Raw genomic sequence first — 25,746 nt, forward strand, 5'->3', positions numbered from 1 at the left:
ATTCACTATCTGCATCTTAAAGGCCGACCTTTGATTTTGATTTAATCTGGAAGTCGCTTGTTCAATTGAATTCCATTTACTTGGCAATCGGTCATTTCAAAGTGGATAATTGCTATTAGGATTCACGAGCAAAGAATTCGTTAAATTTATGAATATTCAATACGATGGCAGCATATCTTGATTACCGAATGGAATGGTATGTTTTCTGTTTCAATATTTAACTTCAATGTGAAAGAAAAGATACAAATAGTTAATTACTTCTTTTATTTTTTGAGTTCTCAGTCAAGTTTATTATTTCGATGTCTCCGAAGCTCTTCTCGCCAAGTCGTCCTTTTTGAAATTCAGTCGTGGATCCTTGAGCAGGGAGTTCTTGACCACTTCGTATTTCTTCTGGGACTCCTCATGGGTCAGAGTCAGACGCTGTTGCACCATTCGCTTATTGAGTTCGAGATCCTTCGATTGTTGCACCAACCTCTTGTAATCGTAGTTATTGAACTGGTTTTCGAATTTGTTTAGGAATCGATTCAGCGACTTTGACTCGGAGGTTAACTAGATTTTTAAAAAATTTCAATATTTTTGCATTCTTGTATAAAATTTTAAGACTTACATCTTCATAGTGACGTTGCAAGTTGTTGAGCAGACTCACAAACCGAGACTTCAGATCGTTTAGACAGGCGTTATATGCATTTTGAGATTGCTCGGGAGTAAGTTCCTCCTGGTGTTTATAGGGCACCAGATATGGAGCCAGGAAATCGGCGGGCTTGCTGGCTATTTCTTTTTTAAGTTCCTCCTCTTCTTCAAACTGGATAAAATGCATATAAGGAATCAAAGTATTATCTTTATGATTGAGTGCCTCATTTACCTGTCTCATCCTTATGGCTCTGGCTGCTCCATTCCGAAGTGGATCAAATATGCTGAACTTAAGTTTGGGTTCAGCCTTTTCGGATTTACGCAAATCGAATACGTTGTTTATATCCTCGAAGATTTTTTCGAAATTCTTCCTCAAATGGTCCTCATACTGCAGTTGCTCGCACAACAATCTGTACAGTTCGAGATTAGTGCGCGTTGGATCTAGGGGATTTGCCTGGAGGAGATTTAGGAATACTTGTGTGAAACCAAAATAATAATATTTAAATTATCCTCCCACTTGCCTTGTATATTTTCGTAAGTTTCTCATCGTATATGAGCTCTTTGCCATAATCCGGTCTTGGTGGCTTTGTAAATTCCACTACTGTAGCGGTGAGTGCCCCAAATGTGTAATGAAATTTCAGAACAATTTTATTTTGTTGAAATAGAAACGTGCGTGTTGCAATATCATTTGAGCACACATCATTAGCACTGGCTTTGAGAAATTTCTCGGTGACTTTCTGTTGGTGTTGGAAGTTAGCCAAATTAATTGCAAAATAAACAAAATGTACACTCACTTTGAGAACGTTTCCAGCTGGAGTGAATTCGAATTCCTTATACCAACACTTGTCACTGCGATCCTTGTAGTGCAGAATAAGCGAGCCTGGTTCAACCACCATCAGTTCCAAGGAATCGATTCTGGAAGCCGAAAAAAAATGTACTTTTCGCTGCTGCGAGGGATCCGAGAAATATTCGATGGCTAAGAAAGTATTCAAGATTAATATAAATATTTCTGGCTCAATTTATGAATACCTACACTTTAGACTGTCGTTGCGACCCTTATTGAATATTTCCTCAAACTGATCGGTGGCATATGTGTATTTCACATGGCGCATGAGGTCAGATCGATTCTCGTAGTACTCATATCTGACCTTGGGAATGGTGCACTCATCGTTATTGAAAATAGTTAGCTGCATCACCTTTCCATCGCGCTGGGAATAGGGCGAGAATCGCTCATGGATGGCTCCCTTGTATTGGATCTTCTTCTCGGAGCTGGGGAAACGTTGCTCAAAGTCGGCAAGTCCGATGTGCAGACGCTCCACCCAGGAGCCGATGCAATCCAGGTGCTTCTCCTCGCTTATGTCGCGCTCCTCATCGGCAACATTCTCATCCGAGGCCATTTTGTAGATGCGCATCTCGGGCGGCTCACCTGGAAGCATGTGCTCCCAGTCCTTGGTGTCCCGCAGATCCCAACGCAGTTCACTCACCCTCTGGTGCTTCTGCTTGCATACATAGTAGTTGTACTCATTCCAGATGCTATCCACGAGGATGTACTGCTTGCAGCCCGTCTCGCAAATGAATCCTGTCGAGGGCTCTATGAAAATGGCCGTGGGTGGAGCCTCAACCACGTCCCCATTGACATCTGTGTAGGTAGTCTTGGGCTTGACACTCCAGGGTGCATTGTTTATGATCACGACCCAGGCATGACTGCGTCGATAATGATATCGATCCACGGCCAGCAGCTCAAGATCCTGTTCGGGATTAGCCAGTATGTTAATCCACACAACGAATGCGCAAGTGCATGTCTATCCTCACCTCCATTTGCTTCCGAATAATTTCGTCCTGAATCCGTTTTTCCTCTGCCTCCTTTTGCCTGTGAACCTCGGCCATATCCTCTTCGAGATGACTCTTCAAATCGGGTAATCCGCGCAGCTTATACTTCTGGCCCGGCTTCTCAACCTTTGGCTTCACTTCCTCGACCTCCACCTCGACGATTGGATACGGGTACGGAACGGCCAGCTGATCGTTGAGAATCGTCTCCTCGCGGGCCACTCCGGAAACCACCAGCGCTGGGTGTCCAGCTCCAATCAGCATGCTGACCAGCAGAGTGGCCATCTCATAGGAGTTGCCCTTCCGCTTGCGCAACAAGGTTTCCGGCGAAATCAGGCGATTTGGCTAAAGGATTAAATAAGAAAATAGGATGGTATGACAAATCTTTAGACTACAAAACTGGATTATCAACTACCTTTTGATCGATTAAATGAACACTTCATCGGAAATGTTCTATCTGAGTACAAGATACGTTAATGTTAAAAATATATTTACATCTGTTACAAATAACTACCAAAGGACTTGGCTAGCAAATGATTGCGTCTCATTAGCTTAAGAATGCAATATCTCTGAATCATCCCCCGATAAAAGTCATTGGAAGCCAATATGCAATTGCAATACAAGAGTTTATTAGCTGCATATAAATATGTAGAGGAATGTATATAGAACGGGGCTGAGGAAACAGCATGCCAGTTTCCACGAAATTTGGCACAAACTATTGCGCAGCACGAGACAAAAAGGAAATCTTCGATTACCTTTAGCAAGCAGCGTTTACCTGCCCGAGGAAAATTTATATGTACCCTTATATATGGCCCTGTAAAAACAGCAGGAGTCAAGATCGTATAGGCTATATTTTACAACCTTGGAAAAGTTATATCCGCTTTGCATTGAGGATGTGAAGACCTCATATTTGGGAAATGAACCTGTTGAGCGGTGTGAAAACATAAGGGTATCTTAAAATTTTAATGTTACTACTGAAAGTAAAACAACCTTACTATTCCAAGAGGCCGTCTATATGTTAAAAAGTATCTCAAAATTGTTTTATCTTAATCTGATAGTCCCATGTTTTTATTTTCGTATTCCTCATGCGAATTCTTAAGAATCGTTTAAAACCCACCAGGAAACTGTAACTTCTTGGATGTTTTCTAAAGGGGGTATTAACCATATAGTGTGTACTCATGCCCGTTCATTTCGATGTGTTTTTTTTCCCCCGATTTTCGGATGTCATTCAGTTGCCCAAAACAATCAGCGGTCTGTTTTCATTGCAGCTCGGCATCGAGGTAGTGAGACCCACTCCCATTTAATCCGCCTTCGGCCGATCCTTTGTCCCGATTGTTGTTTACCTGCACATCTGCGACTGCCCCGTAGGTGGCTGCGTGACCCCGTGCCATTCATCTTCTTTGCTGTTCCGCGAAGACTTAGGAGACAATCCCGCCGTTGCCAGGAATTCTGTGCATGTGCGTCCGAATCTGTGAAGCGTAGCGAAGCGGCCATTAACGCGGGAAACGCTGGCAATTATTGTGGGCCTGGGGTTCCGGGTTCCTACTGCCACACCAGTCGTTGACACATACGCACTCCGAGATTGCAATTGCCATTGCAGCGTCGGCTGCGTTGCAGTCGGGCAATTCAAATACGCACAGCTCTAGTTTCGGCTTTGGGATAGGATTTACCGGTATAAGCCAAGATCTTTCAGGAGGATCTGTGACTAGGTATGCATGTGATGGTAGCATGTTGATATGATATGAAATTGGTATATATGGTAAGATAGTAATAGTATCTGAAAGATATCACATGCAGTTCATGGCATGTTTCCCTAAAACCACATTGGCTAGCCAACACTTTTTCGCGGGAAAGTTCCGTGCAACCCAGGAGCTAAACAGGATTCTAGTCGTGTGGTGGGTCCTGCACCTTTCCACCCTGCGCAGATACGCCCCGTCGCTTCGAAGAAGGCCATTAAAATGCAAAATCGCCGTGTGAAGCCATAAGAATCACAATGAGGCCCGGAGTCATCAGCTATCAGCGGGGCGAACCGAACGAAGTCGCACTGTTCGAGGTCAAACACTCTCGCTCACGCTCTTTCGAATCGATTAGTCAGCAAACCAGTCAGTCAGCGGCGTCTAATTGAATTCGATGCAAACGGCATTACCTGGCCAGCCGATTGAGTCCTCCTCCTCTTCGTCCAGGGTTCTCCTGCCCTCTACACGGTTCTTCTTCCCCAGATTCCCCGGCCACCAAGGCTACCCTGGACTGCCTGGCCATGGAAGCGCGTTGCAGAGCCGCTATCACTGCGGTCGCGCGTAATAAGAAACGCTTCAAGGTTATTCGAACGTGTTAAATTAGGATCGGGCCTGGTAGAGCAGTCGCAACAATGGAGGAGCGAACATGACGAAAACAAAGGGACGAATGCACAGCGAGAATGGAGCAACGGGCGCCCGGTTGCTCGAACAGGGGCCCTAGCTCAAATTACAGTCGGCGAAAGGGATAATGCCATGAGATGATCGACCATGAGATACCTCTTACAGTGATGATGATCTGAACGCCTTCCCTAATTACTACATACTTTACTAGGCACTTAAGCTAGTAATTAAATTTGGTTTATATGTTGATCATTGAAATTTGTATATAATGGCTTAGCAGATGTAGATCTCTTCAAGATTTTGGTTAGTTGATCTATTAGGACCCCTATAGTTATTATGCTATCATACCGCTGCGCTGATATACCCCACCAAGACTACGGGGTATAAAACGACAACGTCCATCTGAAGGAAGAAGTACGAAAAAAAAGCGGAAAAAACTGCGCCAAAAGCGGCGAAATATTGCGAAAAAGGGTGGCAAGTAACAGAGTCTGCCGAGACAGAATCACTTTCAGTTGCCACCCTGCTGAATGGCTGCCACTGCCACCGCGGGTCACAACTCAAAACAATGCGGCCGACGAGGGCTCAAGACGGGGTTGTCAGGCGGACTAACACACAAACACACACACAAGCACACACGTACACACTGGCGGCCTTCCCTCGTTGACACAATGCAGCAAGCACCCCCCACCCAACAGAAAGATTCCTCATGACACGGCACCATACGTACCGCCCACACCAGCCCGCCGTCGTCCTCGTTAGACTAACCTGGGGGCGAAGGACTCGCTGGGGAGGCACATCGCTTATCGGGACGCATAATGAGCCGCTGCCATCTTTTCCACAAGAGCGCTGAAACAAAGCGGTGAAATTCAGCGCGATTCCTTCGGCCGAGGCGTCGAGTCCTTGCGCGTCCTGCCTGTTGGCCATAAGACGTCAGCCAGAACTCGGGTGGTGCGCCTCCTCCAGGAAATCCCAAGCCGGGCCTTTTGCGGGCCAGCAGCGTGTGTAAGTTTTTAAATGAGCACACACGATGAAAATCAGCGACTTAACCCCTTTATGATAATGTACTGCACGGAAGTGTTATTGTCCTGGGGACAAAAGGACACACGGCGCCGCTAGTGTCGCCATAATACGCGCAATACCACCACAGCACCACACCCACCATCTTCCGGACCCATTTAACCGCCCAATGTTGCCCAAGCCAAGCCAAACCCAACCCATCCCATCTCTCATCCCGTCCAAAATCCGCTCACTATTTGCGCGTCTTCGTTGATATTGCGCCCCTGGATGTACGTGGATGTCTATGGCGCCATTCCCCCCATTCACCACGCTGGGGTTTTATTATTTGCCCGACTTCCCGCTTCCGCGACCCGGGACCCCGGGCACATAAAAGTCCCGGCCAATAGACGCTCTTAAAAACGGCCAAGATTAAGATATAAACACGCGAAATTAAGACATTTGATTCCCCCGAACAGTCAGTCAGTCAAAGTCGGTGCCTTTCAGCTGACGCTTAATGGAGGTTTTGTTCTGCGGTGGGCTTACGCTTAAATCCCATCATAGTTTCACTCATATCCTCGAAGGAATTATACACACAGGATTTATTAATATGGGACACGCGGCATTAGCCCAGTTTTGAAAGTGGCCAATACCTTGAAATGCTCGAAAATTTCATGATAATCAGTATGGAAGCGCTTCGTGTGCAAGAGTGCCATGATATTAAACACATTCATTGTACCTAAGATTTAATAAATCACATAGCTCAAGAACTGGCCCATCCTCACAAGCATTTTTTCCTAATCAATAGCCATCCACATATGAGCAGACGCACATTAAATTTTGAGTCCTGCCATCGGGAGGCATTCTTATTCAATATCGCGCTGTCTGAGCCAAGCGAGTGTGTATACGACGATGATGGTTTTAAACTCCGCCGTTGTCTTTGGGATACAGACCCCGTGTACAGCCGGTGGACAGAGGCCAGCCCAGTGATGGAGTGGATATGGCAGAGGGTGCATGTGGAGAATGTGGATGTGGATGTGCTGGAGTGGCACCCACCGACTGCCAATGCGGCAACCTAACGACGGCGCACAACTTACAATCACAGATTCGATCCAAGTCACATGGCGTTGCCCACAGCGAGGATAAATGCGACGGACAGACGACGTCGCTAAGAACCAAAGTGGGATGAGGTCGCGGCCATCGGGACTGGGACTGGGACTGAAACTCGGAACTCTGGACTGTGGACTGCGGACTGCGGACCACGGACTCGAGTGATGTGACGGGGGTCGCGAATCCAGACAGATGCGGACACTGATGCGAGGACTCGGACACAAAGTCGATGTGTGTTTGGTTTGGTTTTGGTCTGCTTTTGAGCAAAGGAATACGCCACTCCGTCGCGGGCAAGGCGAGTAAGTGGACCCGACGAGTCCTATAGTCGACAATGGTCGACGGTGGAGGCTAGATGCTGCACAGTGAGAAATCATGGGCTAATGTGTAAAGGTGGTGAAGGAAATTTTCAAGAAACACTGATAAAACAGGCGCGTATTTACTTGTTATAGAAAGGGGTATCAAAATTCGAGAAGTTTCTTTACTTCTTATCCATTCGCAGCCCTGCTGCACAAGTCCAGTAAAAACAAATGATTCAGATTATGCGCTCATAAGAAAGCACTCGTTATTTTTCTCCGTGCAGATGTGTAGATGGTCGACGCTCAATGGCCGCGGCAATGGCCGTGTCAGCGACAGCGAAATTGGCGTCTAGTTTATTGTAGCCACGAAGGCTGTTGGCCATTGCCGGAGCACCTTTGGCGGTGGGACGTGGTGGGTGGCAAGAGATGGGTGGTCGAAGATGGGTGGGTCAGCGGTGGTTGCGGATGTTCTGCGACTTAAACCGAGCGTGCCATGGTAAACAGCAGCCGCGGGGCTGAAATGTCCGGAAGCTGGTGGGAGGGGGGTCCACGTCATCGGTTCGCTCGCCCGTCTGACCATATATGGCCAAGTCCTGCCTCCTGCCTGCGAAGTCTGGACGCAAAGACCCGCTGCCAGTTTTCCGTCAGGGAGACGCTTTTCTTTGTCAAAGGGTTGCAACAACCGTGCCGAGTCGCCGAGCCAGGGAAATGAGATAGGGATTGCAGTTCGCAGTTTGGGGCCACCTTTTTCGTTGGGTTTTTGCCGGTGGCACTTGGCCCGATCTCGAGTGAATTGCTCTCGAGCCGAAGGAAATCGATATGCGCATAGTCAGCGGGGGGAATGGCGAACGACGAGTATCTGGAAGATGTCTTGCCGCATTGTTGTTTCGATTTTTTTTTCAGCTGCTATTCCGCTTGGTGTCGAATCGATGATGGCCATTTGTTCCTTAACAATTTTATTTGATACTTAGCAGTATGCAATGATGTATGTTCCTCAAAAGGTGTAAGAAAACAATAAAACTATTATAGTTTTTGTATTATTAGAAGATACTCCTAATTTTATAAATTTGCACTACCAGATTGAATAGCCCACATATTATACCAGATTAAAGGGTATTCCCTCGTCGCAGTTACAGCCATCATACCCTACCCACTTATTTTCGCTAAAACAGAGCCAGTGCTGCTTTTTGTCACTGAAGTCGAAAGACGACAAGGTTCGCAATTGCAAACTGACCAAGCAACACGACACGCTATTCTACATCGCTGCAACTCCGCGACTCGGTGCACTCAACCGGAAGCGACAGCGATTTCATCCCCTCGAGAAAGGGAACATCGCGCTGTATCCCATCGTATTTGGTTTCGCCAAGCGACTTGGAATGGCCCGACCTGGCCCGCTCACATCGCACCAAAAAAAAAAAATCGGTATTGAATCGAATGATGAATGCATGCTTGGAAAGTCGGGAACAAACGGAATATTACGAGATCAAAAGGCAGTTCTCATTTCCGGAAGAAAGTTCGCATTTTGTGCTATAATCATTGTGGCCTAGATATCATATCGATTCATTGGGCTGTCAGCGAATTTTAGTGACATCTGCAGTTCACCCGGAATGTTACGCCTCCATTTCCGAACTAATATTGTCAGGGGACCAAACCCCAGACATCTGTTGTCCAGACTTTGGTTAATGCAATGTCCATTTGTTTATTTTCTTTACCAATTTTTGTAAGCTTCGCTAACCCTCCACGTTTTTTATCAGCTAAATGAATTCTGGATCGAAATATATGAAATCGCAGGACAGTATTATTTCGAAAACGATTACTTATGTACGTTTTTATAATAGTTCATTACGTGAAAGTATTCTGGCACATTTGGAGCCTCATCAGAATTGCGGATATAGAACCTGCCCATTTTGGCAGCCACTCAACACGTGCATAAAATCGCGTTTTATCGCTTTTCGACGCCGTCGCATCCTTTTGCGTTTGCGGTCTCTCGTTTTTCTTAGCGACTGTGAGTGAATGGCAAAGGACATCACTCTTGAGTTTACAGCGTCAGCGCATATCGCCATCATTTAACCGCATTGTGGCGTCTATGCCCTGTGGCACTTATTCCATGGGGCTTATCGGTTTTACAGAGGGTATGTTCATAATTCAAAGGAAAAATTTGTTTTTGGTTTGTTATTTTTAATATATATTGTTGTTAAGTTGAGTTAATATCTAATATCTAATGACTGTTTTTGGCCCTGGGTATCTGGTAGCCGAGTATTCCCCACTGCATCTGCAGTGCGGGAAACGTCGAACACGTTTGAAAAAAGGCGCAAAAGAAAGGCTTTTCTGAAGTGGTGGCGTGAGTTCATATGAATGGATATGTGCGGCTAGGAAGTGCCAGTTTACACGGCTGTATGAATTGATTGTTCGCTCAGCCTTTATTTCTACATTACCCCTCTCAGAGTATCTCTTGGTAGAATTATTTTCCGGGTCCTATCAAAGGTTATATGACTCTTATAAGATCGAACACATTTAAGGTGCAGTTTTAGGCTTAATGTAATATCGCTTATTAAGTTTTAATCACTTCTACTTTCTCATATAACCCAGCCGACGAATGTTGGTGACTTAAAGCACCCATTTATCCCCTTGCAATTGATACGAGTAAAAGTAAACTGGCTAGACTGGCACATAAAAATAAAATGAAAATAATTACTTTTTGTAACATACAAAGGAGAAGAAAAAAGGCAAAAACTCAGACAAACTTTTTCTCGTACTCCGGCAAACCCTTTTTTGTTTAAAACAAGAAAAAGAATGCAGACAAGAAAGGAGAAAAAACTGTGCCAAACAAATTGTGTGATTATTTTCGTAAGAGTGTCAAGAATGAAATCGAATTCGAGCGCTTGGCATGTAAAGGTCAAGTATTATTATCAGGTTTTTCGAACCCTATAGGCCATATAGATGGGTTTTACGGAAAGTATCCATCAGTTCGTATCAAAAAATCGACTTTATGGCATCTTGAGCTATGTAGTTATAACTAATCTGGCGCGCTGTTTGAACACTTGAGTGTGCAGCTTTGCACTTACATATTTTCGCCGCATAAGCATATATATGTGTGTGTGTGGGTGTGTGTGCACACTCATTTATATATCCTGGCATATGAGTATAAACAAATAGCGGCGAGTGTGTGGGTGCAGTGCACATGACTGTTTTCGGACCTATAGCAATTAGCAACTGATTGAACCTGTATATAAGCGCCGGGCTGGCTAGCTGCCGCCCGTATCTAACGTCGTCCATCTTAGGTGCAAAGAATATCTTAACAAAGCTCTGCCGAATACATAAGATGCGGACGGACCAAGGATACGAGAAAAAGTGCATGTGTCTGCGCTATTTGCATGTGGCTCGCACTCGACTGATTCTCGGACCAGGATACGAAAACTGGGCGGTTGTGGCATGGATGTGAATATGTGTGTGTGTGTGTGTGTCCTTGTGTGTGTGTGCATTTCTTGCCTTGCTCTTCCACTTGCTGCATATAGTTTAATTTTGAAAAGGATTCGTCTGCCGTTGCTAGAGCTCTGGCCAAAAAGGACATCTCACTCGCACTGGCTAGCCAGCTGCATCCTTAAGCTCGCTATCCCTCTCGCTCTGGCTTCCGCAGCAGGACATTTGCCGATGCGATGTGGTGGAGGCGAGTCCGTAAGTGGCCAGTAGTTGATGGTCGAAAATGCTGCGTCTGGTTGTCCTGACTGCCAGGATGCCGGACTGCTGGGCTGCCCGGCTCCATCCATGGCTACCTCTTCAATTGTTTCAATTTCCCTGCTTGCCTGCTGGAAAAGCAAAGGAGACCAAGGCGTCCAGCGGACGACGGCCAGCATTTGGCTTAGATTGGAAGGACAAATTCCAGCCTGGCCGTTTGCCTTCTTCTTACGCGGCATCCTGGCCAAAGACCAGTGTCACACACACTCGCACACACGCTCGCCCAGGTAAATGCTGCTGACAAAGGAGCCAGGACTCAGCACCAAAGGGGTGGGGGTGCAAACAAAGGAGCTACGAGCTCGAATATGCAAATCATAGGAACATAGCATAGAAGCAGCAGCTATGGCAGCAGCACACAAAATAGAATACCACTAGTGCATGTCGAGCTCATTTGAAGGATAGGAAGGGCACGAAGGACGAAAGGACGCACTGGGTCCAAACAACTTGCGAGAGCTGCGGTTTTGTCTGCTCAAATCGCCTTAGCTTAGACAAAACTGCAGATAATGGCCAAGGAGGCAGGGTGTTTCGCTCCGGGTTAGGTAGGAAAGAACTGCCAGCATGGGCATCTTGCAGGACCGCCCAGGTCAGCACAATTGCGGACAACGGATTAGACTGTCTCCAGGCGACGATGCTCGGCTCGACTTGACCATCGCAAATATATCTGCAGTACATGAAATCAGGTGTATGTGAAAAGGAACCGCATCTTCTACTGCTATAAAATAGTTTCGCACACAATATATATATATTGGCTTCAAGTATTATTTATCGACTTCATTATCTATCAACTAAATTTTATATCAACTTTCACTTAAAATTCTGAGAAATTATATTTCTCGTTGATATTTTTGAAAACTCGATAAATTTCTATTCCAGGTGGTTCATATTTTTGTTAATCTTTCGTAACCATCAATGTCAGTTCTGATCCAAACTGGTATCGAATTGAATTCCCAAACCCAATTGATGGTGATCGAAATAGAAATAAATGATCGATGAGTTGATTGAAATGGGCAGGGACAAATCGAGTTTAAGGCAAGGTGCAAACAAGTACGCATCTAGGGATATATTTTGAGTAGATCCCAGTGTACGAGTACATGTAGCCGGGAGAAACGCACACAAGCACGAAAAAGCATACATAGAAAACTCGTGTACACACATTTATCTTTTCGAAGGCAAAACTGAAAATTTTGTTTTAGGAACAGTTATACAAAGACAATGTGAGAGGATGCAGATTCCCAGGGCGGGTGGGTGTTGGTAGATGGGTGCTGAAAATCAAGCGCACACGTCTTCTAGCATATGTACACACACCGACACACACACACATAGCCACACGTTCGAACGGAAATCAGCAAGGACCTATGCGTGTACATATAACCAACCATCGGGGGTGACCAACGTCCAGCCCAGTGCGCCTTCATCTTTCAATTCACGCGAAAATTTCCTTCGCCATCCGGAGGTGTGACATGAGGGGTTGGGTTGATTCAGGGATGGATGGGGGATTCTGGGAGGTGAGTCGGGTTGGGTGAAAGGACATCGCAGGACGACGGTGACAACGACGCGGGCTTGCCAGAGTTAGGGAGAAAGTGAATTGAGTTTAGTCGAGGACGACGAATTCGTAATTGTACACACACACGCAGCGACATTAAGGCATCCAGCACACACACACACACTCACAAATGGACACACATACACATCCGAAAAGGGGGGTTTTGACCAACTGAAGGGGTGGTGTGGTGGGCGGTTGGGCGGTTTTGGTGGCTTGGTGGCTAGGACGAAGGCGGCTGGCAAGGAGCTGCAGATATGAGAGAAAGTCCGGCGGCCAAAGAGAGGACGAACGAAAATGGAAAATGTTGCCTTGGTGGACACAATGGACAATGGACAATCGGTCGGGTTGGGCTCCGCTGTCTAAGGGGCGGGGGGTTTTTAGGTTGGCCGATGAAAATCTGAAGTATATATACCCAAAAACACACACCAGCACACACACTCTAGCACGCACATTGGCATAAAGCAACAACTCTAAATTTTCGCAGCAGCAAAATTTACGCTAAAGATGCTGATGTGCCTGCGGATGCTAAGAAGAATGTGCGTCTGTGTGGGTAGCGTGTTGCCAAACTGCTTCAGTGTGTGTCCAGTGAGTGAGGCTGCGGGTGTGTGTGTGTGACGAAATGAAGCGACCCGGGCAGGCTGCTTGGCTTTTTAGTGGCAAGGATATGTTTCTTGCCAATGCGGCCCCATGCCGGCCATCTATACTCGTGGTCGTCCGTAGTCCGTCGTCCGTCGTCCGTTGTCCGCTGTCCGTATTCCGTAGTCCTGCGTTATTGTTGCTCCTTGTTGTGTATACGCCTCTACTTATATGTACGACTACACTATATCCTTGGGCCTGTGTTTTCGTGTGCGTGTGGCTGTGCGTGTACGTGTGATTGTGCGTTTCGGACATGGATTCAAAAACCTTTCTTAGCGATTTCCCGAAAGGCAGCAACTAGCAACTCTGGCGACACTGCTGCTGTCTTTTTCGTTGCCGTTGTTGTTATTATGGTCAGTGGCCGCCTTCGTTGGCCAGATACAATAGGGAAATAGGGAGCTATGTATGTGCGATTGTGTGTGTGCTCTGCGCAAATGTTTTGCATAGCAACTACTAAGTCTACGACCTCAAAATGCCTATGTGTACACACGCATTATATAAGATCGTAATCTCGGGGCTATCCCACGATGGTGCAAATACTTGTCAGGTTTTTCTTCTCTCGCAGAACTAATCAAAATACACTTTGACTTGAAACTTGCTTGGGAATGATATCAACAATCTATTTAACATGGTTTTTTATTCCTACCTAGAGCTTATCAGCTCGGTAATTAATATTACAAGGAACCTAAACATCTTAATGCGTAACCATGTTAAACATTGGTGTATACCAAGCATTGAATATGTTGTGCACTAAGTATATGAATATGTATGAATATGTCGGCACTTTAATGGAAAACATAAGTTATTGTCCTGCCTACCTATATACACTACAATTATATTATTCTTGGTAGCTAAATATGGGAAATACATATTTTGAAGCTGGCTATCACCTGAAATTTGCAGCTGATTAGTTTCTTGTCCCACAATTTGAATTCGATTATTTCGCCATCTGACATTTCTAAACCGCAGCAATTTGCCTGCAAAAGTCGATGGAGAAACAACCACTATGTCATGCCCATATCTTTGCGATCGAGTGTCCGTTCGAGAATTCCGGTTCCTTCGGCGATCGCCGGTCACGCTCCAGCGAAAAGAGCGACGAAAAGAGCCAAGAAAGCCACTCTGTTGGACGGATTCGCCTTGTTTTCAAGAATGTGGGTTTCCCAAGGGGGGTTTCCCCGTGGGGTCACCACCTCCTGCCGTCATAACTTCGTTCGGTTCGGGCGGCAAAAAGCCGAAGACGAGGACGAAAGCTGCTCTCTCACTGGCTCTCTCCCTCTCTCTCTCTCTCTCTCTTAAGGAAGAGGATGTTCGGTTCTCATTTGCCTCAGCTCTTTGCGAAACGGTCGCGAAAGAGAGGCGAGCCCACGTAATCTGCGATGAAGGCATGTATCAAAACAAAGCGAGGAAAACTGGCCGCAATCACAACAGCAACAACTGCAGCACATGACAGCGGGAAAACTAGCAGAATTATCAGTGACGATAAAAGGCGCACCCCCTACTGCGAAAATTAGACAGGGATTTCGGCTAGGTTTTTCACGTTCTTCTCGCAGATCCGTTGCTCGTTTGATAGTTGTTGCCCAGCGTTTAAGGAAGCAGAAAATGGCTTAGCTAAACGCAAGCAAATGCCTCCTGAGGTTGCACACAGTCTTACACTGGAAAAAATCTAGATTTTACCTAAAACTAATACAGAATACAAGGAAATATAAGCTTGGCAGAAAAGTAATATATACTTTTCATCACAAGCGATCGTATCATCTATTCGTTTATTTGTATGAAATTTCATTTTCATAGTTATAATCATGGAATATATGTACATAACTAAGAGATACAAAATTGCTAAATTATTATACTAAATTTCGAATTCTTACCAAATTTAATAACATTATCTTTACTAAGGTATCAAGATTTTTCTCTCTGTGCTCACACACACACGTGGGCGCAAGAAAGGAGGCCGAAAAGGATGTGCGTCTCTCAATCTCAAAAAGCCTAGCACGAGTATTGCGTCGTCTTCGTTGCACACAGCTGTGTGTCCGCACGTGTGTGTGTGTGTGTGTGGGAGGATGTGCTGTGTTAGTATGTGTGCTCGATATGTGTGTGTGTGAGTGGACACTGGCCTGTGGTTGGGCCGGCCAAAATGCGAAAATGCCAAAATGCGAATATTGCGAACGGGGCAGCCAAAGCGAGAGGACTTCTTCGCCGCCGTCTTGACCGTTATTAATCATTGTACATTTGGCTGTCACCGAAAAAGGCCGCGAATTTCGCAACAGTGAGAGCGAAAGAGAGCGGGCGAAAGAGAGTCCGAGAGAGGGAGCGAGAGAGAGCGACTCACGCACACGTGAAAGAAACAAAAACGACAACTACAAAACTACTAATACCAAGGCAGACCAACTGACCAGCACACAACCACCACTGCAGGACGCATATATCTGCGAGTGTGCTTGTGTATGTGAGTGAGAACGAAACGCCGCATTTCGTGGACGTGCGACTTTAAATTTCCCGTGACGTCGCCGCCGTCGTCGCCGTGCGGAAATTCGCCGCGCTAAAATCAAAATTCACTCAAGTCCGCCGCGGTAGTTTGTCGCCGCACGCTAGCCGCTCAGGTTCGCACATCCACGTCACAGCGACGCAGCGTCACAATATCACAATATCCTTCGACGAGCGCGAGAGAGAGGTCGCACCGCACCGCACCGCATGTCCTGCCGCTAAAATTCGCACGCCACAGCAGCGGTAAACATCACGCCGCATCGCGAGCACAGTGTTCGATTGTGATTGACCGAGTGATGTTATACTTTCAAATGAACAACAACATTAACTGAAAACAATAAATTCAAATCCATGTGAACTATAAGTAAAGTGATTTAAAAACATCGCCGGTCGAGATAAGAATAATTTAACTGCTGCAAATAGTTGCGCTATCACCGAATTTCTCCCGCCTTCGCTGGAAGAAGGCACCGATCCATTTTCGCCCCCGGAAGATAACTAAAAGGTTAGTATTTGATTTCACCGGTGAATTGAGCAATCCGTAAAGTGTAATTGTTAGTTCTGCATTAATTAATAACAGTTAACTGAGTGTTTTAAACACAACTTGAAGAATTGGTGACACAAGAAAAAATATTAAATAATCAAAAAATATTTATTTAAATCGGAAACCAAACATAAAAAGTTTTTCGAGAGATTAGTTTTGAAGATTTATTGTTTACCTTTCTACATAACAAAAACGAATTATTTTTACACAATTTGGAAAACAATATAAGTGCAGTTCTTTGTGTATTTGAATAGTTGCCACATTTTATAAATTAATAAGTACAAATCTTAGTAGGTCCTTCAAATAACAACTTAACAACTTTTTTATACAAAAGAGCAGGAAATATTTTACGAGAAAGTATTTATTCATATTTATTTATAATAATATTCAGGAGTGATAGATATTGTGTATAACATTAATATCTTATGTAATTTTATTATTTACCTCCTAACACTGCGTTAGCAATTACTTAAATTTGCTTTCCATCAAAAATTAATATTTTTAATTTTTTATTTAATTTTTTTACCTCCGAGTTTAGATTCAAATATTACTTTGTCCATATGATACTTGGTTTGTAAAATAAGCTTGAAAAAATGTAAATTTTATATAACTAAAGAGTTTTAGTTAGATTTCCTTTATCTACCAAGTTTATATTGAATTGCAATATTAACAAACACAGGAAACCGGTTTTATTGGCCCCTTAATGTATGCAATACTTTTTGATTGTATTTATGGTAAAAAGTTATTTTCCTATCCGTTTAGTTGTTGAACGCTTCTGTGTCACTATTCTCATCTTGTTTTATAAATTAGAAAGTATTTAATAAAGTTGCTTATTATTATCTTTCTTATTTTTTATTTTATTTATAATTATATTTTTCTCGTACATCATTAGCATTTCAGTGTTGTAAAACAACATCATTCATAACATCACTGATATTTCAACACTAGGAAAATTATCAAAGGATTTACATATTTTTATTTATTTATTATATAACTGTAATTCTGAAAATCGATTCATTGTTTAAAATAGTATTGCCCATACATGAGACCATAGTTAGATAATTTGATAAAGTTCATATTGAATCCCCCGACAATTAATAAATTCGTTCCACTGCGAAATGCCGACACAACATTAATCGGGCTAATCATAAACGAAAACACACAATAAAAAAGGTGCAATAGTGCTTAAAGCCACATAGATCATTGGTGCCAACAGGTCCAACATTACAGCAGACACATGGTTTATTTGCACACACTTAACTGCGGTGAGGGAAGCATCCCAGACATCCCAGACACACACACACTAACACACGATTGGGTTTGGACCAAAGCAACTTTTTCTTTTATCTACGGAATTCTTATTTTTATGTGTTGCCTCGTTTTTGTGTTTTATTTCTTTCTGCATTAGCACAAACGAATGGAGCTATCAAACGCTTGCACATATTAGTACTAGTTTCAGTCGTTGACCTCCATTTGCCAGACTCTCCTGCCCCCCTTCGCTTGCCCCTCCCCCCGCCTCGCTCATCCCGACCCATCCCATTTGACCCTCCTTGGTGTCCTTGCCACATTGCCACATGCATTGCCCCTCTGTGTCTGTGAGTGAGTTCAATACGAAGCCAAAGAAACGAAAAAAATAGTAAATACAATAAAATTATAATTGTATATAGGAAAATCAGAAGCTCTTAGCCCACACACACACACACATACACACTCACGTGTACGATGAAATGGCCAGACGGTTGGCCATTACAGACATACTGACGGGTATGGCCATTCCGGCATACATATGTCCTGTCCTGACTAGGTGTGTGTAAGTGTTCGGGTGTGTGAGTGTGCATGTGTGCACAGCAGCAACATCAGACACAGACGGGCCCCTTCCACACACACTCACTCACACACACACTGACAAACTTGGTGTAATTCTTTTATATTTATTTCTTTCATCTTTTTCTGTTGTTACTAGATTTTTTACACACTTCTCACTGTCCCAGTTCGGTTCGTGAAAAGTTTAATGGCGAGCCGGCTAGGACAAGGACGGACCCACTGCAGAAAGCGAAAGTAAAAATTCTTTTCCTTCTACCCCATCTCAGACCCACCCATTCCCATTTGCCATTTCCCATTTCCCATTCGACTCCGCTGCTGAATGGCCAAAGACCTTGTAATTTTTATACAGCGGTAAAAGTTTTATTCGATATGTGTTTGGGTGCAGGTTGTTCTCAGGTCGCTGCTTCTCTGGATCTCCGCAGCTCCGGATCTGTGGGTGGTGTTAGTTGAATGGAGTTAGGTGTATGGTGTATGGTGTTAGGTGTTTGCTGTTTGCTGTTTAGGTTGTCGGTAGTAGGGGCAGAATCACATGCACCACCGTCGACACAGTTATTTGCTGCTCTATTGGTTATGAACAGCCCGGAGTGTCTATTTTTGTGGTTTGGGTGTCAAGTGAGGGGGAGCGAGAAATGGAGGCTTAAACTAGATTGGTATGCATTAAACCGCATACTCAACCAGGTGACAAACGCATAACTATTAGCAGTGATTACCAACGTAGCACATTAATTATATAATAATAATAATAGACTTAGATTACCTACTTTGTAGATAAATACATTTGATTTGCATACGCTTTAGAGTTAACTAAATAGCTTTAATTCAAATACTGGAATCTAGTACCACTTTTCTCATTTAAGTTTTCTTTGCATACAAAACAAATAATAGAAAGCATCCTAGCATATCCTATAACAATACCAACCAGATTAAATATTTGGCAAAACGATGCACCTTATCCCTTTTGGTCCTTGCCAACTGCTTATTCCAAATCATAAGCTCAAGTCTGCTTAAACAAGCAACCGAAGGAGATAAGTCCAGTGATTCAGGAGCCTCAAATTAATAGCTGGCAACGTGTAAACTCCATTCCAAGTGGCTTCAAAGCCAGCCAAGGAGCGATGTGCGTTTTGTAAACAGCATTGCGATGGATGGCCAAACGAAAGACTCCTCCAGTTTGGTCATCTGGACTCTCTTAGTTCTCGAAAGTTTCTCTTCCTTTGAGAAGTTCGCTCTGCGAGGGCACGCACACCAACTTGTGCTGCCAGTATATTTGAATGCCACACACATATATATATATATATAGATATATATGTATATATACAGATATATCCGTACATATATATGCAGGGAAAGAAATCATGTGTCAGTCATGCGCAAAACGTGTTTTTCATTTTAAAATTGCACCATGGGGCGAGCTCTTTTGCATGCCTCACTTTCTGGAGAGATGGAGGCGGAGCATATTGTTGCTCGCTCAGGTTTCTGTTTTCTGCCTGCCTTCGACTTTTGGCCAGGCCAAAAAAGACTTGAGAGCTGGCCCAAAAGACGCTGCTGCTGCTGGTGCTGCTGCGGCTGATTCTGCTGCACCTGCTGTTGCCTTTGGCAACATTTCAGATCTAGAAGAAGGAAAGCAGCAAGGCAGCAAGGCTGAAAGGTTGGGAAGGACAGGAAGGCGCAACAGGCGTGCTTGGCATTGGCATGGATCCACATCCATGCCCACAACAGTATCGCATAGTATCTCAAGTTGGGGGATGTTCTGCGCTGCAGCGCCAAGTGGCCCGAGACAGGTAAACAAGTTATAAATTTGCGGACTCGGGAAAGTTCGGCCGACGAATGGCTTGTTCTTGTTGCTTATTCGTAGCTCGCGTTGCCCGCTGCATTTTGGAGCAGGCGCGTCGCGGCGCGAAGGCAACGCACCAATTAGCATATTCCATTGTCTCCCCGTGTATACACACACACACACTCTCGCAAACTCGCACACAGTGTCGAACTAACGATTACACACACACAAACACTGTCGAGTCCTTTTTGCAAATTTGGCATCCTTCGTGAGCCGAGCGAAAAAGCGGCAAGGGGCGTGACGCAGCTCATTTGCCTGCAAGAGCGTAGAGAGAGATTTTGTCATCCTGACTGTAGCCGTAGCTGTATAGCTATGTACGTATATATGTAGATACGATGGAACCATCTACACGTATACGCAATATAGCGCATACGCCCGGCTGTGCGGTTTATTTACACCGCGAGTTGTCTGTAAAATTTTAAAGCGCGCGGCGATTTTATTGGAGCACCGTGCGAACATGCGAAACACCAGCCGCCACCCCTTGAACATCCTGACACATCCTGGTACATTGTGGCACATCCTGACACCCCATGACAGACCGCCCCCCACCCCCTTCTTCCGACCGTTTTTGAGCCCCAACCCCCTTCCCCTGCAAAGTACATGGACGCGCGCACACGGCATTCGCCATTCAGACGAGTACATATATATCGCTATGTGCTACACCGCTGGCGAATGGGAACGCATCGGTCCGCCGTGCGATATGCGATATGCCAAGTGTGTCACGGTAATTAATTAAGAACCGCTTGTTCTTCTTTCTTGCAGACGCCAAGCTGTTCGACAACGGCCTAAAGTTGGATATTTCCAGCTACCCCCACATGAACATCCGCATGGGCACAAAGGGCAAGCGTCCCCTGCGGAGCCTGACGCCCCGCGACAAGATCCATGCCATCCAGAGGATCCACGATGGCGAGTCCAAGGCCTCGGTGGCCAGGGACATCGGCGTGCCCGAGTCCACGCTGCGCGGCTGGTGCAAGAACGAGGACAAGCTCCGCTTCATGTCCCGCCAGTCTGCCACGGATAACCTCTGCGCCGACGCCCTGGGCGATAAGATGGATGGAGGAGGAGGAGGAGGTGGTGGAGCAGGCGGCGGAGGTCTTCTGGGACCGCCGGAGAAACGCCAGCGTTTGGACGGCGCCCTGCCCCTGAACTTCTCCAACAAACTGAAGTTCGATGAGCTGGCCTTCAAGCGATCCCCTCTGAATGGCCTGGACTACAGTACAAACAAGAATCTGGCCGATCTTGGGTACAATGGGCTGCCCGTAGACTATGCGGCCTTTAATGGCGGGGTCAAGGCCAAAGTGTTTGGTGCCGATATCAACAGACCCGCCGCCGATCCCTCCCTAAATGCAATTAGTCCGCTCTCTAGCTTGACGCACCTTTCGGGTCTCACGGGCATATCACAATCCCCGCTGGCGATCAGTTTCAACGAGCTGACCACAAACCTCAACTTGCTGGCCCAGCTGAATCCCGGTCTGGCGGCCATGTCGGGTCTAAACAGTTTCCCAGCGGGCGCTGGTAACCTGAGGACCCCGAAGCCCAGTGGCCAAACGCCGCTGCAGGTGCAGAGCCCCAGGAGCGATAGTGGAGATCGATCGGCGCAGGGATTGTCGGTAAAGAACTGGGCCAAACAGAAGCCGGGGGAGGGCCAGGGCAGCCTCAATCTGAGCATCAAGAACGAGGGCAAGGGAGGCGATATCAAGAGTCCCAGTCCTTCGATTGCTCCTTCGCAAATGGGCGGGCCCATGACGCTCTCCAATCTGGCCGAAGATCCCTTGCTCTACTGGCTCAAGTCGCAGCAGACCATGTTGGGTCTGAATCCCCTTTATCCGCCCACAATTCCCATGGGCGTGACCAGTCCCCCTATCAGATCTTCCACGCCGCAGCACATGAGTCAGTTGGCACAGACTCCGCCGATACCCTCGGCTCCGCTAACACCCTCGTCCACACCGTCGGGCAGTCTGGACGAGAAGAACGCGGCGTGGTACAACTGGTGCAAGGCGTTCGGTGCCAGTCTGCATACCCTGAATCCCAATGCCGCCACCTTGGCCGCCCTGCAAGCCAACCAACTGCAGCAGCAGGTGGCCACCACGGCCGCAGAGGGGGGATCCATGGGAGATCCCTCGAACATACTGTACTCCCATCTCACGAAAGAGACTGAGACGCCGTCGGTGAGAAGTTTGTCCTCCAACGAACAGAATCCCGAGGCTGACGAGGCCACCGAAACCGATCTCGATGGCGAAGTGGAGCCGGAGGCATCCGGGAAACCGGAGGATCTCTCAGCCGCCGGCAAAGTGATGACCCCTTCGCAAAGTCCCATTGCCCATTCATCAGGCAGCAGGAGTCCCGAACCAAAGGCGAAGACCAAAACCCCAGAGACCACGAATTCCACAAGCGAATGCAAGAAGATCCTAGACAATATGCTCTTCAAGATGGGCGGAATGGAGGCCACTGGTCCGTTGATGCCGGAACAGGGATCCTCCGAATCGGAGGGCAGCTTCCAGGACACCAGCAATCCGCATACGAACAACAACGATGTGAGCGCCAGCAATAACAATAACAATAATAACTCAAACAAAACGGACGAGGAGGAGAAGGCCAAGTATCTGGACTGCACGGCGGACGAGGATATCGAGGCCATCCGCCATGGCGAAAAGTTCCTGCAGTGGCTGGAGAATTGCAGCAATCCCCGCGTGACGGCCGTGCAGCTGATGCAACTTCGTTTCCTAATAGCCGCCATCAAGTCGGGCAACGAGACACCGATGATCGAGAAATCCGCTTTGCCGGAGGACAGCGAGGAGCACGCCGCGGAGGAGGAGGGCAGTGGGCGGGGCAAGAGTCGCCGTCGCAAATAGGAAAAGCCAAAGTTGGCGCCCACGGAGCCAGCCACGGATACAGAGATAGAGGATAGCCCAGACGGTGCTCTGCACGATGCAGAGCCAGGACCCGGTGTCCTGGCTACAGATGCAAATGCAGATACCGCCGAGGGCTCGACGAGGTGCCATGTCTATGCGCCGGCCGTCTACCGATCGTCGGCCACCCTACTCAGCTCCCTGTTCTTCCCTCCCTACGAATTTGTACATTGTGACCTCGACGATGACCCCGACGACTGCCAGATCACGGGCGAGTACCAGCAGTACGACGAACTGAGCTCCAGCAGTTAGACCACATGGTTCCACGCATCCGGAGGACTCCACTGAATTTATCTCCTAGCTGTGAAACCTATCGAGCATACTTTCAGTATCTTTCAATTCAATTCGAATCCACTCCATTGCATTGCATTGCATTGTATTAATTAATTAATCGTACGGTTAACGTGTATATATCGAGAAACTCTATTTGTAGCTATTATGCATTTCTTTTTGAACGGAAAGACAACCGACTCTGTTTTGTTAGTTTGTTTTTTCACCCAATGATGCATTCTAGAAAAATGTTATAGCCCTTAGTTTTTGTTACGAAAAAGAAAAAATACTTTTCGAACTGCAAGGTGTGTTGGCGCGAATGGCATGCATTTGATATCAAACGTTTTTAAATTTCGTATATTAATAACTATGGAAATGTGCTCAAAAGAATTTTCTTAATTCGGAATTAATGCGATATTTAAATAAAAACATTTACAAATTTAAATGTAATTTTAAATACATGTTCAATAAAAAATAATTAGATAATTTTTATGAAACTCTTAGAACTGTCGTCGTATTTACTTACCGCTGTCGTATTGGAGGGTCTAAGTGGTTTTTCATATATATCTACTAAAATACCTAAATGTTTTACTTTTATATTTACAAGTATAAATTGCCTTGGTCAAGTTATTGAACATTTTAGAACGCATAAACTTTTAAATATATTGCTACATGAGCTCGGAACATAAGAATAATGGATATGTGATTGGTTCAACTTTGCCATAATAGACTTACCAAATTTATGGGATCCTGCAGTGGCTCATACTGAATGAAATCGGCGACAAACTTGGCAATTTCCTCGACACTTGATATGAGTTGCGTGTAAATAAACGCCGTTGGCCTGATGGTGGTGCAAACGAATTTCTGTAAGTTGGTTAAGAGTGGCAATTTATCAAAACGCTGGCCACTAAAGGAGCAGATGGTGCTGACTTCACCTGTACTTTGCATTCGTTGGGCAGGGCCAAGACCATGGCTCGTCTCTTTGGGTAGCTGAGAACCAATTGCTTCCGGAAATTCTCAGCGTACAGCAGGAGCAACCGCTCCTTGGGCGAGAGGGTATAGTACGATGGAGGATAGCACTGGGGACTGTTTTCGAACTCCTCGACTGTTTCGGGAAAGGATAAATCGATCTTTCCGATATTGAGCGATGGTTCTCCTTCGGATAAACTAAATTCACTAGATCCCATTTCCTCCATTTCCGCCTCGAACTCGCCCTCCATTTCATCTGCAAAATCCGATTCCGAACCTTGCGAGCGCCTCTGCTCGTCGATTTCCTTGAACTTGGCGCTATAGCGACTCGGGTCGATGTTGCTCACCACCTTCTTGTACTTCTGAAACAGTACTTTCGGCATTTTGGCGTGGTTACAATTGCCGGCTCTTTAAAATAATAAACAAGAAACTTCGTTTCTATAACTACGGTGTTTGTAGAAAAATATATATTTTAACGGCTAGATGTGACAGAAATTGAAATATGTATTGTGTTGTGCTAGTCTGTTCATTGTAGCAAATAAAATATATAAAAATTGTAATTTGCTTAAAAAACTTTCGTAATTCTAATTAGTTTTGTGTGGGTTTCGCTTGAAATAACTTCTTATAAGAACGAACATTTCCTTCTTCCGGTTGAAAACTTTACTTTACATTACTTTACTTCCTGATTCTGGTTTGCGTCTGGGCTAAATAACCGTTGTACTGGTTTGTAACTGCTTTGGCATTAGATTTGAACTTCTTTACCCTGCTTCGTATATCAATTTCTACTGCTTTTTTCTCGGTTAAGTGTCTACATGTAAAATTGAAGTAGGGTAACAATTTTACCCAAAAGTCTTTTTGTAACGAACATTTTTAAAATAGAGCAAGCAGGTTGTGAATAGCATATGGCCATCACCTTTTAGCAAAAGAATAGTAGTAAGCTTCATGTCATGAAGAGAATAACTTTAAAATTGACATTAGTATTTTTAAAATAGTAGGTAAGCCCTTGAACGATTGATTACCTACTGCTTTTTAGCCTTGAATATTAAGGCATAGCTATATTTTAAGAAAATAAAAAACTATTTAATTTCCATTCATTTCGCTAGTCATTTTCAATTAGCTATTTTTTCAATAGCTATTTTCTATAAAATTTGATGGAATGTATCAAAGTTATATTTGTATTATAGCACAGAAGGCACAAAACTTCCCTACTTATAAATATTTGGTAAATTGTATGACAAGTCACATATTTTAAATGTGAAAAATTGATATAATATATAGAACTACTTCTTCACCTTGTGCATTTTTTGTTGATTTAATTTAAATAAAGCTAATTCCACATTCAACCTAATCTTTTCCCTGGTTACCTACATACATACATATGTATATTTCGACTAACTTTATTTATTGTCATTATGCATATTACATAATTACCCGTCGAAAACTCAATGCTGGTCTTCCGCAGCTGCAGTGGCAGCGACAGTGGCAATGGCTTACTTAGATGGCACATTTTTTAGGGACCACCCCCTTGTCTGCATGCACCACAAATTGCATTTGCATTATTTATATTGCATCAATAAAACCCGCATTCAGGAATAATTAGCGAGCGCAGAACTTGTCGATGAGCAGGAGCGGAGACCAGCGGATTGAGATCGGCGCAGTTGATCCGTTTATGGCTGGCGCTAGGATTTATTTGTACTTCCTTTCGCATTTGAAAGGCGAGCGTCTACCTGGTGAGCCTGGTGAGAGCGGTACATTCATGAAACCATTTGGCGCTTTTAAGCGACTCAATTA

General features: G+C 45.1%; 2 protein-coding genes across 4 annotated transcripts; one reads left to right on the top strand and one right to left on the bottom strand.

Moving 5' to 3' along the window:
- Positions 1-248: 248 nt before the first annotated feature.
- lobo (lost boys) lies at positions 249-24,460 on the bottom strand. Its single transcript, NM_001043292.2, has 9 exons — positions 23,922-24,460; positions 23,722-23,850; positions 2,443-2,802; positions 1,664-2,378; positions 1,425-1,606; positions 1,152-1,367; positions 863-1,084; positions 608-802; positions 249-549 (listed from the first exon to the last, which is right to left on the bottom strand). Exons 1-9 carry the CDS (start codon positions 24,336-24,338, stop codon positions 292-294), a joined length of 2,694 nt encoding a protein of 897 aa, NP_001036757.1. The 5' UTR covers positions 24,339-24,460; the 3' UTR covers positions 249-291.
- On the top strand, positions 15,067-23,490 carry dan (distal antenna). 3 transcript variants are annotated; one of them, NM_143089.4, is made up of 2 exons: positions 15,695-16,113; positions 20,570-23,490. In NM_143089.4, exon 2 carries the CDS (start codon positions 20,623-20,625, stop codon positions 22,657-22,659), a length of 2,037 nt encoding a protein of 678 aa, NP_651346.1. In that variant the 5' UTR covers positions 15,695-16,113; positions 20,570-20,622; the 3' UTR covers positions 22,660-23,490. The 3 variants fall into 2 exon arrangements, with proteins under 3 accessions (NP_001262949.1, NP_651346.1, NP_001262948.1); NM_001276020.1 differs by having other exon boundaries at positions 15,067-16,113.
- Positions 24,461-25,746: the final 1,286 nt, after the last annotated feature.

This window comes from Drosophila melanogaster, chromosome 3R (genome assembly GCF_000001215.4).
Source record: "Drosophila melanogaster chromosome 3R".
Taxonomy (NCBI): Eukaryota; Metazoa; Arthropoda; class Insecta; order Diptera; family Drosophilidae; genus Drosophila; species Drosophila melanogaster.